The following is a 14,717-nucleotide window of genomic DNA, read 5'->3' as shown; positions in this document are numbered from 1 at the left end:
TGTGATAGACCAACACAAAGTGGCACATAATTGTGAAGTGGAAGGAAAATGATAAATACTTTGTAGAACCCCCTTTCTCTGCAATTACAGCTGCAAGTCTTTTTGGGGATGTCTCTACCAGCTTTGCACATCTAGAGAGGGACATTTTTGCCCATTCTTCTCCGCAAAATAGCACTGGTGGGCACCGACAGGCAGCCCTGGTGGGGCTGCAATGATAAGCAGGACATTGATGATCAGTGCCCCGATTGTCAGTGCACATGTCCCTGCTGAGGAACGCCGCTTATCGGCTCTCCTCTCCTCACGCGCGGTCAGCATGAGGAGAGGAATGCCGATAACTGGCATTTCCTGTTTACACTGTGATTGGACACAGCTGATCACATGATAAAGAGCCTCTGTCATAGGTTCTTTACCATGATCAGTGATGGGCTGTGTCCGAGGGACATGGCGCACCACCAATCAGCAAGAATGGGAGGACGTCAAATGACATCCTCCAAGAACAAGAGTGCTCCCGCCCCTCCGTCATTTCACTATACGGCGAGCCGGAAGCACTTAAGCCCACTTTTCCTGCCAGCACATGTATGTATGTATGTATGTATGTATACACAGCCCTAGTCTGGGCCAGCTTTTAAAGAGGAACCCTGCAAATAAATATGTGAAAAGTGTGGGGGGTACATTTGTATAGCGCCCCCCTGAGTCAATACTTTGTAGAACCCCCTTTCACTGCAATTACAGCTGCAAGTCTTTTTGGGGATGTCTCTACCAGCTTTGCACATCTAGAGAGGGACATTTTTGACCATTCTTCTTTTCAAAATAGCTCAAGCTCTGTCAGATTGGATTTTTGACACAGTTCCCCACACACGCCTCATGTGTAAGGTAAAGTCTACAGGCTTGGAAATATCAGTTTGCAAATGGATAGAAAACTGGCTAAAGGACAGAATTCAGAGAGTAGTGGTTAATGATTTTTACTCTGAATGGTCTAAGGTTATCAGTGGTGTACCCCAAAGTTCAGTGCTGGGGCCCTTAGTTTTTAACTCCTTCAGATCCGCGCTATAGCCGAATGACGGCTACAGCGCGGATCTGCTTTGCCGGGAGGCCATCTGTTGAAGTCCTACCCTTTCAAAGCTGGCCACACCCCCTGAAGGGCGCGTGGCGCGCACTGTGATCACCCGAGTTAATGAGATTCGGGTGATCACAGATCCGAGTAAGGGGTCGAAACCGGCCCCTTACCATGTGATCAGCTGTCAGCCAAGGGCAGCTGATCACATGATGTAAACAGAGGGTCGGTAATCGTTTTTTTTTCTTCTCACACTGACAGCACGAGGAGAAAAAAAGCCGATCACCGTCTGCTGTTTGAAGGGACATCGGTCCCGAAGAAGAAGAGCCTCTGTGTCCACCAGTACTGCCTGACAGTGCCAGCAATCAGTGCCCACAAGTGCCACCTATCAATGCCCACCAGTGGTGCCAATCAGTGCTGCCTATCAGTGTCACCTACCAGTGCCGATCAGTGCCCATCACTGCTACCCATCAGCGCCCATCACTGCCACCCGTCAGTGCCACCTATTTGTGCCCTTCAGTGCCACCTATCAATGCCCTTCAGTGCTGCCCATCAGTGCCTCCCATCAGTGCCCACCAATGCCACCTTATCAGTGCCCATCAGTATCGCCTTATCAGCGCCCATCTGTGCAGCCTATCGGAGCCCATCAGTGCAGCTTCATCAGCGCACATCAATTAAGGAGAAAAATTACCTGTTTGAAAAATGTATTAACAAAATATAAAACGGTTTTGTATTTTTTTTGTTTTTTAAATTCGGTCTTTTTTAATTTTTTAACAAAAAATAAAAATCCCAGAGGTGATCGAATACCACCAAAAGAACGCTCTATTTGTGAGAAAAAAAATGATAAAAATTTAATCTGGGTACAGTGTTGTATGACCGCGCAATTGTCATTCAAAGAGTGACAGCGCTAAAAGCTGAAAATTGGTCTGGGCAGGAGGGGGGTTTAGGTGCCCAGTAAGCAAGTGGTTAATATCTTTATAAATGATATTGGGTCTGGGATTAAAAGTAACATTTCTGTCTTTGCAGGTGACACCAAGCTATACAGTGGAGTAACGTCCTTACAGGATGTCTCCAATTTACAATCCGACCTCAATGCACTGTCTAATTGGGCGACTATGTGGCAAATGAGGTTTAATGTTAAAAAAATATAAAGTTCTTCACTTGGGGGCTAAGAATATGCATCATACATGCTAGGGGGAGTACAACTGGGGGGATCCGTAGTGGAGAAGGATCTGGGGGTTTTGGTAGATCATAAGCTCAATAATAACATGCAATGCCAAGCTGCGGTTTCCAAAGTGAGCAAAGTCCTTTCTTGTATTAGGAGAGGTATGGACTCCAGAGAGAGAGAGATATCATTTTGCCCCCCGCCCCCCCTGTACAAATCATTAGTAAGACCTCATCTGGAATATGCAGTTCAGTTTTGGGCACCAGTTCTCCCAAAAGGATATCGGGGAACTGGAGAAAGTGCAGAGAAGGGCAACCAAACTGATAAGGAGGAGCTCAGCTATGAGGAGAGATTAGAGGAACTGAATTTATTCCCTCTTGAGAAGAGGAGAATAAGGGGGGATATTATCACCATGTATAAATATATAAGGGGTCAATACAGTGAACTTGGTGTTGAGTTATTCACTTTACGGTTAACACGGAGGACAAGGGGGCACTCTTTACACCTAAAGTAAAAAAGATTTCATCTCCAAATACAGAAAGGTTTCTTCACAGTAAGAGCTGTGAAAATGTGGAATAGGCTCCCTCTAGAGGTGGTTCTGGCCAGCTCTGTAGATTTTGAGCCTTGCTACAGAATTTAGCATTTAAGAGTAAAACCAATCCATATTTGTTTTAGTTAGTGTATACAGAGCCTGACTGCATTACAGTAATAAAGGTTAGATTGAGCTTTGATGCATTTGAATTGATCATACATTTTTTTTTTTAGCAAGTTAAACCAAGCAGTGTGTACAGCACCAGAACAAAATCAGATTGCTGCCCAATTAACAACGTGGACCTCAAAACTATAAAAAAGTCCTGTAGGATCAATTTTATATTGCATTTGCTTTATTTAAAAATTGTAAATAATGTTTGTACTGTAGAGTACTGCTAGAGGACAGGAATTAGGTACACTTACCTGCAGATAGATCTGTGTTAGATTTGATTCCCCAGTCTTATGATTAATTTCTATGTCTTCATAATATCTGCAAAGAAAAAAGGATACTTAAAGTGGTTGTTAAGCCACCCAATAACCTTGCTACAATAGTCCTCCTAGCACAAATCCCCCCCCCCCCATGCTCCCTCCCAGCACCCCCCCCCCCCACACACACCCACCCAAATAACCACTCTCAGCACTCCCCCCCGCCCTAATTTCCCATCCTAGACCAATATCTACCCCTCCCCCCCTCCCCCCCTCCCCAAATACCCCTTTCCAACACAAATCCCCTCTGCTATATGAAATAATGTCCCCAGTGCACGTGTTCTTAAAAAAAATTGCTGCTGTGTACCTCATTTGAGAGCGCCTATCTGCGCTCACATGACCGGCCCGCCTCTCTCGATCTGACAGCAAAGTGGGCGGGGCTGAGAAACCTCCGCTGACGTCAGCCAGGAGGAGAGAAGGAGAGATGCGGCCAGTCACGTGAGCGCTGATCGACGCTCTGAAATGAGGGCATTTGAAAAAAAAAAAAAAAAAAAACACATGCACTGGGGACATTATTTAATATAACAGAGTGGATTGTAGCAAGGTTATTTCATTATGATAGCAGCCGGAGGGGAGGGCTGGGGAGTGGACTGAGCTGACAGGAAGGGAGGGGAGGGGGGAGAGGAGGACAGAGAAGGACAGAGCAGGGCTGCAGATGACGGAGGCACATAAACTGACCACAGTGTCAGGGCTCAGCAGCCATGATAAACCGTGGTCAGTTTACAGGGGGGGGGGGCATAGCCAGGCAGGATCAGCCAGGTATTTCAGCTTATACAGGGGGCAAAATTATACAGCACAATCACTGTGTTATATAACATGCTTTAAGGGAACAGGATCCATTTTTTTTTTTAGGGTAACAAACACTTTAAAAAAAAAGTTCAGACTACTTGGGATGCCCAATTGTGACATTAGACGTGTCACCTGTTCCTAATTCACAGTTTTAAGCTCTACTCCTTGACGCCGACCTCACACAAATATGTGGCCTCGCTGGGCTTTTTTCCGTGGGGCCGCATATTTGTGTATCTCCCTTTGTGCTGGGAGCTCAAAATTCCACCGAATCTCCCCTCCTAGCACAAATCCTCTGCCCCCCATGCTCCCTCCCAACCCAACACAACCCAAACCACCACTCTCAGCACCCCCCCCGCCCAAATCTTCCATCCTAGACCAATACTTACCCCCTTCCGCCCCCCCAAATTCCCCATTCCAACACAAATTCCCTCCCCAATCTCCTTGTGGTGCCCCCCTCACATGATATCACAGTTTCCAGGGCAGCAGGCCCTCCTGCCCACCCCTTTTCCCGGCCTTGGTCCTGCAGCCTCCTTGAATATGTGACATGTCCCAGGATGCTGCAGGAGGGGGGGAAAGGGAAGGAGGAAGGACATAGGGCATCATCCTCGCCTAGGCAAGGTTTGCGGAAGTGGAAGTGGGTACCGCCCTTTTGAGAGAGGTTCTAAAACATATAAAAATGAATATATTGCCACTTACCGGTCTTTAAATGTTGTGGCTGCATTAGTTGTTTTTATCAATTATAGACATGTTTTGCCGTGCTGGTCTCAAAAACATACACCCCTGAAGAAGAGTAAAACTCGAAACGCGTTGTGTATTCCCCGTATGTGTGTGCTATATGCAACTGAGTCAATGATTGTAACCTCATATACTCTCTAGACCAACCTGGCACCACCCCTCCATTATAATGGCTGCATTAGTTTTACATTCTCAAGCAGTGGATCTTGCCTTTAAAATGTATGCCTCTCGTTTTTTTGGTTTTTTTTCCCCCTTTTCTCTTTTTTTTTTGCAGCAGGTAAAAGGCTTCCCCTACTCCTGTCTTCTACTTTTGTACACGTTTTAATTTTAAGTTGTGGTCCTTAATTTCCTGACATGTGATTGTGTAATATTTTGGTGCCTTATGAATAATAGTAAAGATTTGATCATAACCATAATTGTAGCACTTACCTCCCAATCATATCCCAGTCACGGTACACCGGTATATTAGGTTGCTGTTTGTCATCATAAGGTCCGAAATGACAGTTAGGTGACCCAAACCACTCATCAAAGCCGTGTCTCAATGGGTGATATTTGGATCTGTGCCCCAAATGCCTGTAAGAGAAGACCATTGTGTTCTGATTACAACCAGCTGTGTCCTCATTACCGGAGCAGTTCTGCCATTCCCGGTGGATTACTCACCATTTGCCGACAATCTTATTGACATATCCGGCCTTCTTCAGTAGTTCCGGCAGCAGCACTTCAGAATATGCAATTCCACCAACTATTTCTTGGGGGGTGTAAGCTGTACACGAGAAATTATATCTATTACCTAGAACCTTAGGCAAGCTTCTCCTTCAAGGTCTCCTTTTTCCTTGTTCCAACATGACTGTGCCCATGTGCCAGCTCCATAAAGACATTGTTTGCTGAATGTGGTGTAGAGGAACTATATTGGCCTGCACAGAGCCCTGACCTCAACCCTACTAAGCCCTGCACAAAGTGCTGACTGCAATCCTACTAAACCCTGCACAGAGCGCTGATTTCAACCCTACTTAACCCTGCACAGAGCCCTGACCACAACCCTACTAAACCTTGCCCAAAGCCCTGACCGCAACCCTACTTAACCCTGCACAGAGCCCTGACCGCAACCCTACTAAACCCTGCACAGAGCCCTGACCGCAACCCTACTAAACCTTGCACAAAGCCCTGACCATAACCCTACTAAACCCTGCACAGAGCCCTGACCACAACCCTACTAAACCCTGCACAGCGCCCTGACCACATCCATACTAAACCCTGCACAAAGCCCTGACTGTAACCCTACTAAACCCTGCACAGAGCCCTGACCTCAATCCTTCTAAACCCTGCACAGAGCCCTGACCGTAACCCTACTAAACCCTGCACAGAGCCCTGACCACAACCCTACTAAACCCTGCACAGCGACCTGACCACATCCATACTAAACCCTGCACAAAGCCCTGACCGCAACCCTACTAAACCCTGCACAGAGCCCTGAATGCAACCCTACTAAACCCTGCACAGAGCACTAACCACAACTCTACCAAACCTTGCACAAAGCCCTGACCGTAACCCTACTAAACCCTGCACAGAGCCCTGACCACAACCCTACTAAACCTTGCACAAAGCCCTGACCACATCCATACTAAACCCTGCACAAAGCCCTGACTGTAACCCTACTAAACCCTGCACAGAGCCCTGACCTCAATCCTACTAAACCCTGCACAGAGCCCTGACTGTAACCCTACTAAACCCTGCACAGAGCCCTGACCTCAATCCTACTAAACCCTGCACAGAGCCCTGACCGTAACCCTACTAAACCCTGCACAGAGCCCTGACCACAACCCTACTAAACCCTGCACAGCGACCTGACCACATCCATACTAAACCCTGCACAAAACCCTGACCGCAACCCTACTAAACCCTGCACAGAGCCCTGACTGCAACCCTACTAAACCCTGCACAGAGCACTGACCACAACTCTACCAAACCTTGCACAAAGCCCTGACCATAACCCTACTAAACCCTGCACAGAGCCCTGACCACAACCCTACTAAACCTTGCACAAAGCCCTGACCACATCCATACTAAACCCTGCACAAAGCCCTGACTGTAACCCTACTAAACCCTGCACAGAGCCCTGACCTCAATCCTACTAAACCCTGCACAGAGCCCTGACTGTAACCCTACTAAACCCTGCACAGAGCCCTGACCTCAATCCTACTAAACCCTGCACAGAGCCCTGACCGTAACCCTACTAAACCCTGCACAGAGCCCTGACCGTAACCCTACTAAACCCTGCACAGAGCCCTGACCGTAACCCTACTAAACCCTGCACAGAGCCCTGACCTCAATCCTACTAAACCCTGCACAGAGCCCTGACCGTAACCCTACTAAACCCTGCACAGAGCTCTTACCTCAATGCTACAAAACACTGCACAGAGCCCTGACCACAACCCTACTAAACCTTACACAAAGCCCTGACTGCAACCCTACTAAACCCTGCACAGAGCCCTGACTGCAACCCTACTAAACCCTGCACAGAGCACTGACCACAACTCTACCAAACCTTGCACAAAGCCCTGACCGTAACCCTACTAAACCCTGCACAGAGCCCTAACCACAACCCTACTAAACCTTGCACAGAGCCCTGACCACAACCCTACTAAACCCTGCACAGCGCCCTGACCACATCCATACTAAACCCTGCACAGAGCCCTGACCACAACCCTACTAAACCCTGTACAGAGCCCTGACCGCAACCCTACTTAACCCTGCACAGAGCCCTGACCACAACCCTACTAAACCCTGCACAGCGACCTGACCACATCCATACTAAACCCTGCACAAAGCCCTGACCGCAACCCTACTAAACCCTGCACAGAGCCCTGACCACAACCCTACTAAACCTTGCACAAAGCCCTGACCATAACCCTACTAAACCCTGCACAGAGCCCTGACCTCAATCCTACTAAACCCTGCACAGAGCCCTGACCATAACCTTACTAAACCCTGCACAAAGCCCTGACCGTAACCCTACTAAACCCTGCACAGAGCCCTGACCTCAATCCTACTAAACCCTGCACAGAGCCCTGACCGTAACCCTACTAAATCCTGCACAGAGCTCTTACCTCAATGCTACAAAACACTGCACAGAGCCCTGACCACAACCCTACTAAACCTTGCACAAAGCCCTGACTGCAACCCTACTAAACCCTGCACAGAGCTCTGACTGCAACCCTACTAAACCCTGCACTTAGCACTGACCACAACTCTACCAAACCTTGCACAAAGCCCTGACCGTAACCCTACTAAACCCTGCACAGAGCCCTAACCACAACCCTACTAAACCTTGCACAAAGCCCTGACCATAACCCTACTAAACCCTGCACAGAGCCCTGACTGTAACCCTACTAAACCCTGCACAGAGCCCTGACCTCAATCCTACTAAACCCTGCACAGAGCCCTGACCGTAACCCTACTAAACCCTGCACAGAGCCCTGACCTCAATATTACTAAACCCTGCACAGAGCCCTGACCGTAACCCTACTAAACCCTGCACAGAGCCCTGACCTCAACCCTACTAAACCCTGCACAGAGCCCTGACCACAACCCTACTAAACACTCCACAAAGCCCTGACTGCAACCCTACTAAACTCTGCACAGAGCTCTAAACTCAATCCTACTAAACACTGCACAGAACCCTGACCTAAACCCTACACAGAGCTCTTACCTCAATGCTACAAAACACTGCACTGAGCCCTGAACTCAACCCTATTATACCATGCACAGAGCCTTTACTTCAATCCTACTAAGCTCTGCACAGAGCCCTGACTTCAACCCTACTAAATCCTGACCTCAACCTAATAAAAAAGCAAAAGTAGGTTGAAAAAAGAAAAGTGCAGATTTCATTATTACCTCCCCCTCCTCACCCTCCCCTCCCCCAAGTAAGTATGGGTAAGTGGGTAGCTAACAGAATACATGTTCACATTAATAAGGCAATCTACTGTAACCACTGAAGGCTGCAGAAAAACTCCTCTTACCATTTCTGGAATGGGCATTTGTGGTGTAGAATCCGTTCCGTATGGGAAGACGTCCTGTTAATAAAGCTGCTCTCGCTGTACAATAAAAAGAAATAATTATCCATGACATTTCCTTAATGGATCATTCTACCCAAAACTGTGACCATCTCTTGTATCATGTCTGCAGTCTCTGACCATCTCTTGTATCATGTCTGCAGTCTCTGACCATCTCTTGTACTATGTCTGCAGTCTCTGACCATCTCTTGTATCATGTCTGCAGTCTCTGACCATCTCTTGTACTATGTCTGCAGTCTCTGACCATCTCTTGTATCATGTCTGCAGTCTCTGACCATCTCCTGTACTATGTCTGCAGTCTCTGACCATCTCTTGTATCATGTCTGCAGTCTCTGACCATCTCTTGTACTATGTCTGCAGTCTCTGACCATCTCTTGTATCATGTCTGCAGTCTCTGACCATCTCTTGTACTATGTCTGCAGTCTCTGACCATCTCTTGTACTATGTCTGCAGTCTCTGACCATCTCTTGTACTATGTCTGCAGTCTCTGACCATCTCTTGTATCATGTCTGCAGTCTCTGACCATCTCCTGTACTATGTCTGCAGTCTCTGACCATCTCTTGTATCATGTCTGCAGTCTCTGACCATCTCTTGTATCATGTCTGCAGTCTCTGACCATCTCTTGTATCATGTCTGCAGTCTCTGACCATCTCTTGTACCATGTCTGCAGTCTCTGACCATCTCCTGTATCATGTCTGCAGTCTCTGACCATCTCCTGTCCTTGAAGCCATTCTTATATATCTAAATAAATAAAGGGGATTGGGAATGCCAACCCTGCCACACAACAGTCGCAGTGCCCTGGCCAGAAAGGCACAGTACAGCGCGTTCAGAGATTCTCATTCCCTTTATATACTCACATGGGGAACACAGAGGATTGGCTGTGTAAAAATCTGGAAACAGCATCCCCTCCACTGCCATCTGATCCAAATTAGGGGTCTCTTTGGAGGGCTCACCAAACACACCCAGGTCTCCCCACCCCATCTGTAAAAAAAATAAAAAATAATGTCCTTTAAATAATATTATTATTAATCAATAAAGTTGGCTTAAAAATAATAAAAAAAATCTAGGAACTGTGGGCAGTGGAATATAAGTGAGGTTTGAGGTCACTGAAGCTGAAATCCAGCAAAGACTTTATAATGGAAAATTGAATACGTACCTTTCCTGGTGCCTAGCCATGGCAGCATACGCATGGTTGGTTGCTCCACCCCCGACCAACCCCTAGGACCATTAGATCTCTATGCGTATGCTGCCATGACGGCACCACGAAAATCAGTTACAGCGAACAGTTTTCTTTTTCCTTTTGGGATTAAGATTTTACATAATTAAAAGCTGATCAATGTAAGCACCCCTGTCAGTAGTATTATTATTATTATTTTAAAAAAAATAAAAAAAATAAATGAATGAAGGACTCGTTCACATGCGGTTTTCTGCGAAGCATAGCATCGCGACTACGACATGTGTACCCCCCTAGCCACTGCCCCTTTTGCTCTGTGTTTGAGCTTTGGGGGGGGGGGGGGGGGGGACACACCCTAATGCAATAGACTGCACACACCTATGCCAATGCAGGCAAGCACGGCCCTCACATGGTAATAATACTCAATTACGCCCGTGTGAGGGCGGCCTCAATATATATGCTTTGCCTCCTTCTAGCAGCCTCTGCGCAAACAAATAATGAACATGTCACACATGATCCCAACCCCCCACCCCCACCCCCCAAATACTCTTACGTCGTCCATTAACAGCAGGATGATATTGGGTCGGGTCCCATTCTCTCCCAGGACCGGACACAGGAGACACAGGACACTCAGGTACCATACAGATGACATGACAGCTGGATCCAGGATCACCAGACTTCAGCTCAGCTGACTTCAAGGAAACAACTTTCCAGACCAATAGGAAGTCAGATCACACACAGTCACATGACAGCTGGGTAAGGGGGGGGGGGTAGAGGCTTCAGTGAGAGGACCAAGATGGCCGCTGCTGGGGAAGTTGCTGCAGGAAGTGGCGGTTTGCTCTGCGTCCTACAAAAGAAAGAGAATGAAGGCGAGAATTATTAACCCCTTCCGGGACCACAGCAGCGATTCATACACTAAGGCCCCATACACACTATTAGATTTTCTGCAGGTTTTTGACCGAAGAATCAGATTTACCAAAACTGTGTAGTGCAAGGGCCGGCCTGATTGCATACAAATTGAAACTCTTAAGGTTTGACCTCATATTATTAGAGATTTTTTTAAATTAATTAATTTTTTTTTTTAATTCTGGATATATTTGGGAACTTTTTAGGGGGTGAAGTTGTAAAGTCATATACAAATTTGTCTGCGGATTTTTAGGTGACCATAAGGGAAAAGTGGCGGATGCAAGTATGTCAGAGGACACTAGATGGCACTACAGCATCAGTCATTTTTCAGGCCAGATGGGATGACACCTTTTAGAGAGACGCTGAAATTGTAATGAACTCTTTCTATGAGCCGTTTTTGCTGTTTTTTGTGGGGGTTTTTTTTGCACACATTTATTTATTTATTACAGGTACTTATATAGCGCCGAAAATGTACGCATCGCTTTACCTATATATTGTACATTTACATCACGCGTTTAACTAGTTAAGGACCAAGCCTATTTTTCAAACTAGGCGTTTACAAGTTAAAATCATTTTTATTTTTGCTAGAAAATTACTCAGAACCCCCAAACATAATTTTTCTTTTCAGACACCCTAGAGAATAAAATGGCGGTCGTTGCAATACTTTACGTCACACCGTATTTGCGCAGCGGTCTTATGAGCGCAATTTTTTGGGGAAAAAAAATACACTTTTTTTGGAACTAAAAAAAATTAAGACAACAGTAAAGTTAGCCCAATATTTTTTTTTTTTTAAATATTGTGAAAGATAATGTTACTCCGAGTAAAATTGATACCCAACATGTCACGCTTCAAAACTGCGCCCGCTTGTGGAATGGCGACAAACTTTGACCCTTTAAATTTCTTTTTTGAGTTACAGAGGAGGTCTAGGGCTAGAATTATTGTTCTCGCTCCAATGCCGCGTACACACGAGCGGACTTTTCGACCGGACTGGGCCGACGGACTGTTCGTCGAACTTTCGGCGGACTTCCAACGGACTTTCCCAAACAAACGGACTTGCCTACACACGATCACACCAAAGTCCGACGGATTCGTACGCGATGATGTACAACCGGACTAATATAAGGAAGTTGATAGCCAGTAGCCGATAGCTGCCCTAGCGTCGGTTTTAGTCCGTCGGACTAGCATACAGACGAGCGGACTTTTCGATAGGAACTGGGTCCGGCGGAGTTCCGACGTAAAGATTTGAAACATGTTCCAAACCTAAAGTCCATCAGATTTTCGACCGAAAAAGTCCACTGAAGGTCCGATGAAGCCCACACACGGTCGAATTGTCCGCTGGACTCGGTCCGGTCGAAAAGCCCGCTCGTGTGTACGCGGCATAACAATCAAGGCGATACCTCACATGTGTGGTTTAAATACAGTTTTCATATATTTCTCTTATCTATTTTACTTTTTTTTTTTTTTTACACTGTCCTTCTTAAAGAAAAAAAAATTGGATCACTTTTATTCCCTTGTAATAGAAAAAAAGCATGACAGGACCTCTTAAATTGTGAAATTTGGGGGTCATAAAGACTTCCAATCTCACATTTACACTTAAATGCAATAAAAAAATAAAAAATAAATAAATGTCTTTTTTTTTTGCAAAAAAAAAGTCCCCTTTAAGACCATTGGGCGGAAGTGATGTTTGACGTCGCTTCCGTCAACCAATGTTATGGAGCCGAGTGGCGGCCATCTTTCCCTCACTCAGCTCCAGGCCTTGTCAGCCGGTGTGCAATCTTCCTTTTCAACTGGCATTGAACTGTATTATTCCCATAATAATTCTAAGCAAATGTCCAGAGCAACCCCCCCCCCGAGGAGGACCAGAGGAGGGCTGGAAGCAGCTGTGCTGAATGCTGAGACCAGGGGAGGCGGAGACGAGGGGGAGCTGCAGCTGCACAGAGAGGCCGCAGAGTCTGTAGGAGGAAGGAGGTGTTTTGTCCTCCTCTCTGCTGCTGACTGCGGAGACGGACGGACGGGGGGGGGGGTCAGAGATGAGCATCTCCGTGAATGCGTGGAGAAGCACAGGATCTGGTGGAGGAGCTTTGTCCCTCCTCTTTGCTGCTGAATGCTAAGATGGGGGGGCAGAGATGAGCATCTCCATGAATGCATGGAGAAGCATAGGATCTGGTGGAGGAGCTCTGTCCTCCTCTTTCCTGCTGAGACGCGGGGGGCAGAGATGAGCATCTCCGTGAATGCATGGAAAAGCACAGGATCTGGTGGAGGAGCTCTGTCCTCCTCTCTGCTGCTCACTGCTGAGACGCGGGGGTGGGGGGAGGCGACATGAGCATCTCCGTGAATGTGTGGAGAATCACAAGTTCTGGTGAAGGAGTTCTGTCCTCCTCTCTGCTGCTGACTGCTGAGACAGGAAGGGGGGGGGCAGAGATGAGCATCTCCGTGAATGCATGGAAAAGCACAGGATCTGGCAGAGAGTTCTATCCTCCTCTCTGCTGGTGACTGCTGAGACAAGGTGTGGGGCGGAAATGAGGGGGTTGCTGCAGCTGCAGGAGAAATGCGAGGGCCACATAAAATCACCTGCCATGCTGGATTTGGCCCGTGGGCCTTGTGTTTGACAGGGGGTACTGTGGGGGGCTTAGGGGCACTGTGGGGGCTCGGGACTCCTAGGGGACCCGGAGGTAATGTAGGACACTGTTGGGGAAACTATGGGAGACTGGAAGCTCTGCAGAAAGCTAGGGGGCATTGTGGGGGCTGGGGGGAACTATGTGGCACTTAGGAAGCACTATGGGGGGCTGGAGGCTCTACTCTACACCAAGGTATAGGGCACTGCGGGGATTGGGGGCACTGTAAGGGCTCAGGGCTCTTAGGGGGGCCAGAGGCACTATGGGACACTGTTGGGGGAACCCTGAGGGACTGGAGGCTCTGCAGAAAGCTAGGGGGCACTGTGGGGGCTGGGGAGAACTATGTGACACTGTTAGGGGCACTAAGGGGGGGGGGGGGCTGGAGTCTCTGCATCAAGTTGTGGGGACACTGTGAGGGCTCTTAGGGGGCCTGGAGGGACTGTGGAATACTGCACGGTGCTAGGAGATGCTGTGGGAGGTTGGTGGGGACTCAGGGCTCTTAGGGGGCCAGGAGGCACTATGGGAAATTGCAGAGGGCACTGTGGGGGCACTATGGGGGCTGGAGGCTCTGCACTAAGTTATGGGGAACTGTGGGGGGGCACTGTGGGGACTCAGGGCTCTGAGGGGGGCCGGAGGCAAAGTGGGACACTGTTGGTGGAACCCTGGGGGACTGGAGGCTCTGCAGAAAGCTAGGGGGCACTGTGGGGGCTGGGCGGGAACTATGTGACACTGTTAGGGGCACTATGGGGGGCTGTAGTCTTTACACCAAGTTGGGGAGGGGCACTGTGAGGGCTCTTAGGGGGCTTGGAGGGGCTGTGGAACACTGGATGGGGCTAGGAGACACTGTGGGAGGTTGGTGGTCACTGTAGGGACTCAGGGCTCTTAGGGGGCCAGGTGGCACTATGGGACATTGCAGGGGGCTAGGAGACACTGTGGGAGATTGGTGGTCACTGTAGGGACTCAGGGCTCTTAGGGGGCCAGGAGGCACTATGGGACATTGCAGGGAGCTAGGGGGCACTATGGAAGGTTGGTGGTCACTGTAGGGACTCAGGGCTCTTAGGGGGCCAGGTGGCACTATGGGACATTGCAGGGGACTAGGAGACACTGTGGGAGGTTGGTGGTCACTGTAGGGACTCAGGGCTCTTAGGGGGCCAGGTGGCACTATGGGACATTGCAGGGAGCTAGGAGA

The 14,717-nt window shown here is 48.2% G+C and overlaps 1 protein-coding gene across 1 annotated transcript in view; it reads right to left on the bottom strand.

Moving 5' to 3' along the window:
- The window catches only part of GALNS (galactosamine (N-acetyl)-6-sulfatase), a 33,077-nt gene extending 22,333 nt beyond the window's left edge, over positions 1–10,744 (bottom strand). The window contains exons 1-6 of the mRNA XM_073605847.1: positions 10,561–10,744; positions 9,691–9,814; positions 8,780–8,854; positions 5,421–5,523; positions 5,190–5,333; positions 3,174–3,240 (exon numbers count right to left, since the gene is read on the bottom strand). Of these exons, the coding sequence (XP_073461948.1) occupies positions 3,174–3,240; positions 5,190–5,333; positions 5,421–5,523; positions 8,780–8,854; positions 9,691–9,814; positions 10,561–10,659 (612 nt within the window). The 5' untranslated portion in view covers positions 10,660–10,744. The remainder of the gene's footprint in view (positions 1–3,173; positions 3,241–5,189; positions 5,334–5,420; positions 5,524–8,779; positions 8,855–9,690; positions 9,815–10,560) is intronic.
- Between the last annotated feature and the right edge of the window lie 3,973 nt (positions 10,745–14,717).

This window comes from Aquarana catesbeiana, linkage group LG11, assembly GCF_042186555.1.
Source record: "Aquarana catesbeiana isolate 2022-GZ linkage group LG11, ASM4218655v1, whole genome shotgun sequence".
NCBI lineage: Eukaryota > Metazoa > Chordata > Amphibia > Anura > Ranidae > Aquarana > Aquarana catesbeiana.
Note: the sequence above shows the minus strand (reverse complement) of the source record. Positions and strands in the feature narration are given on the sequence as shown.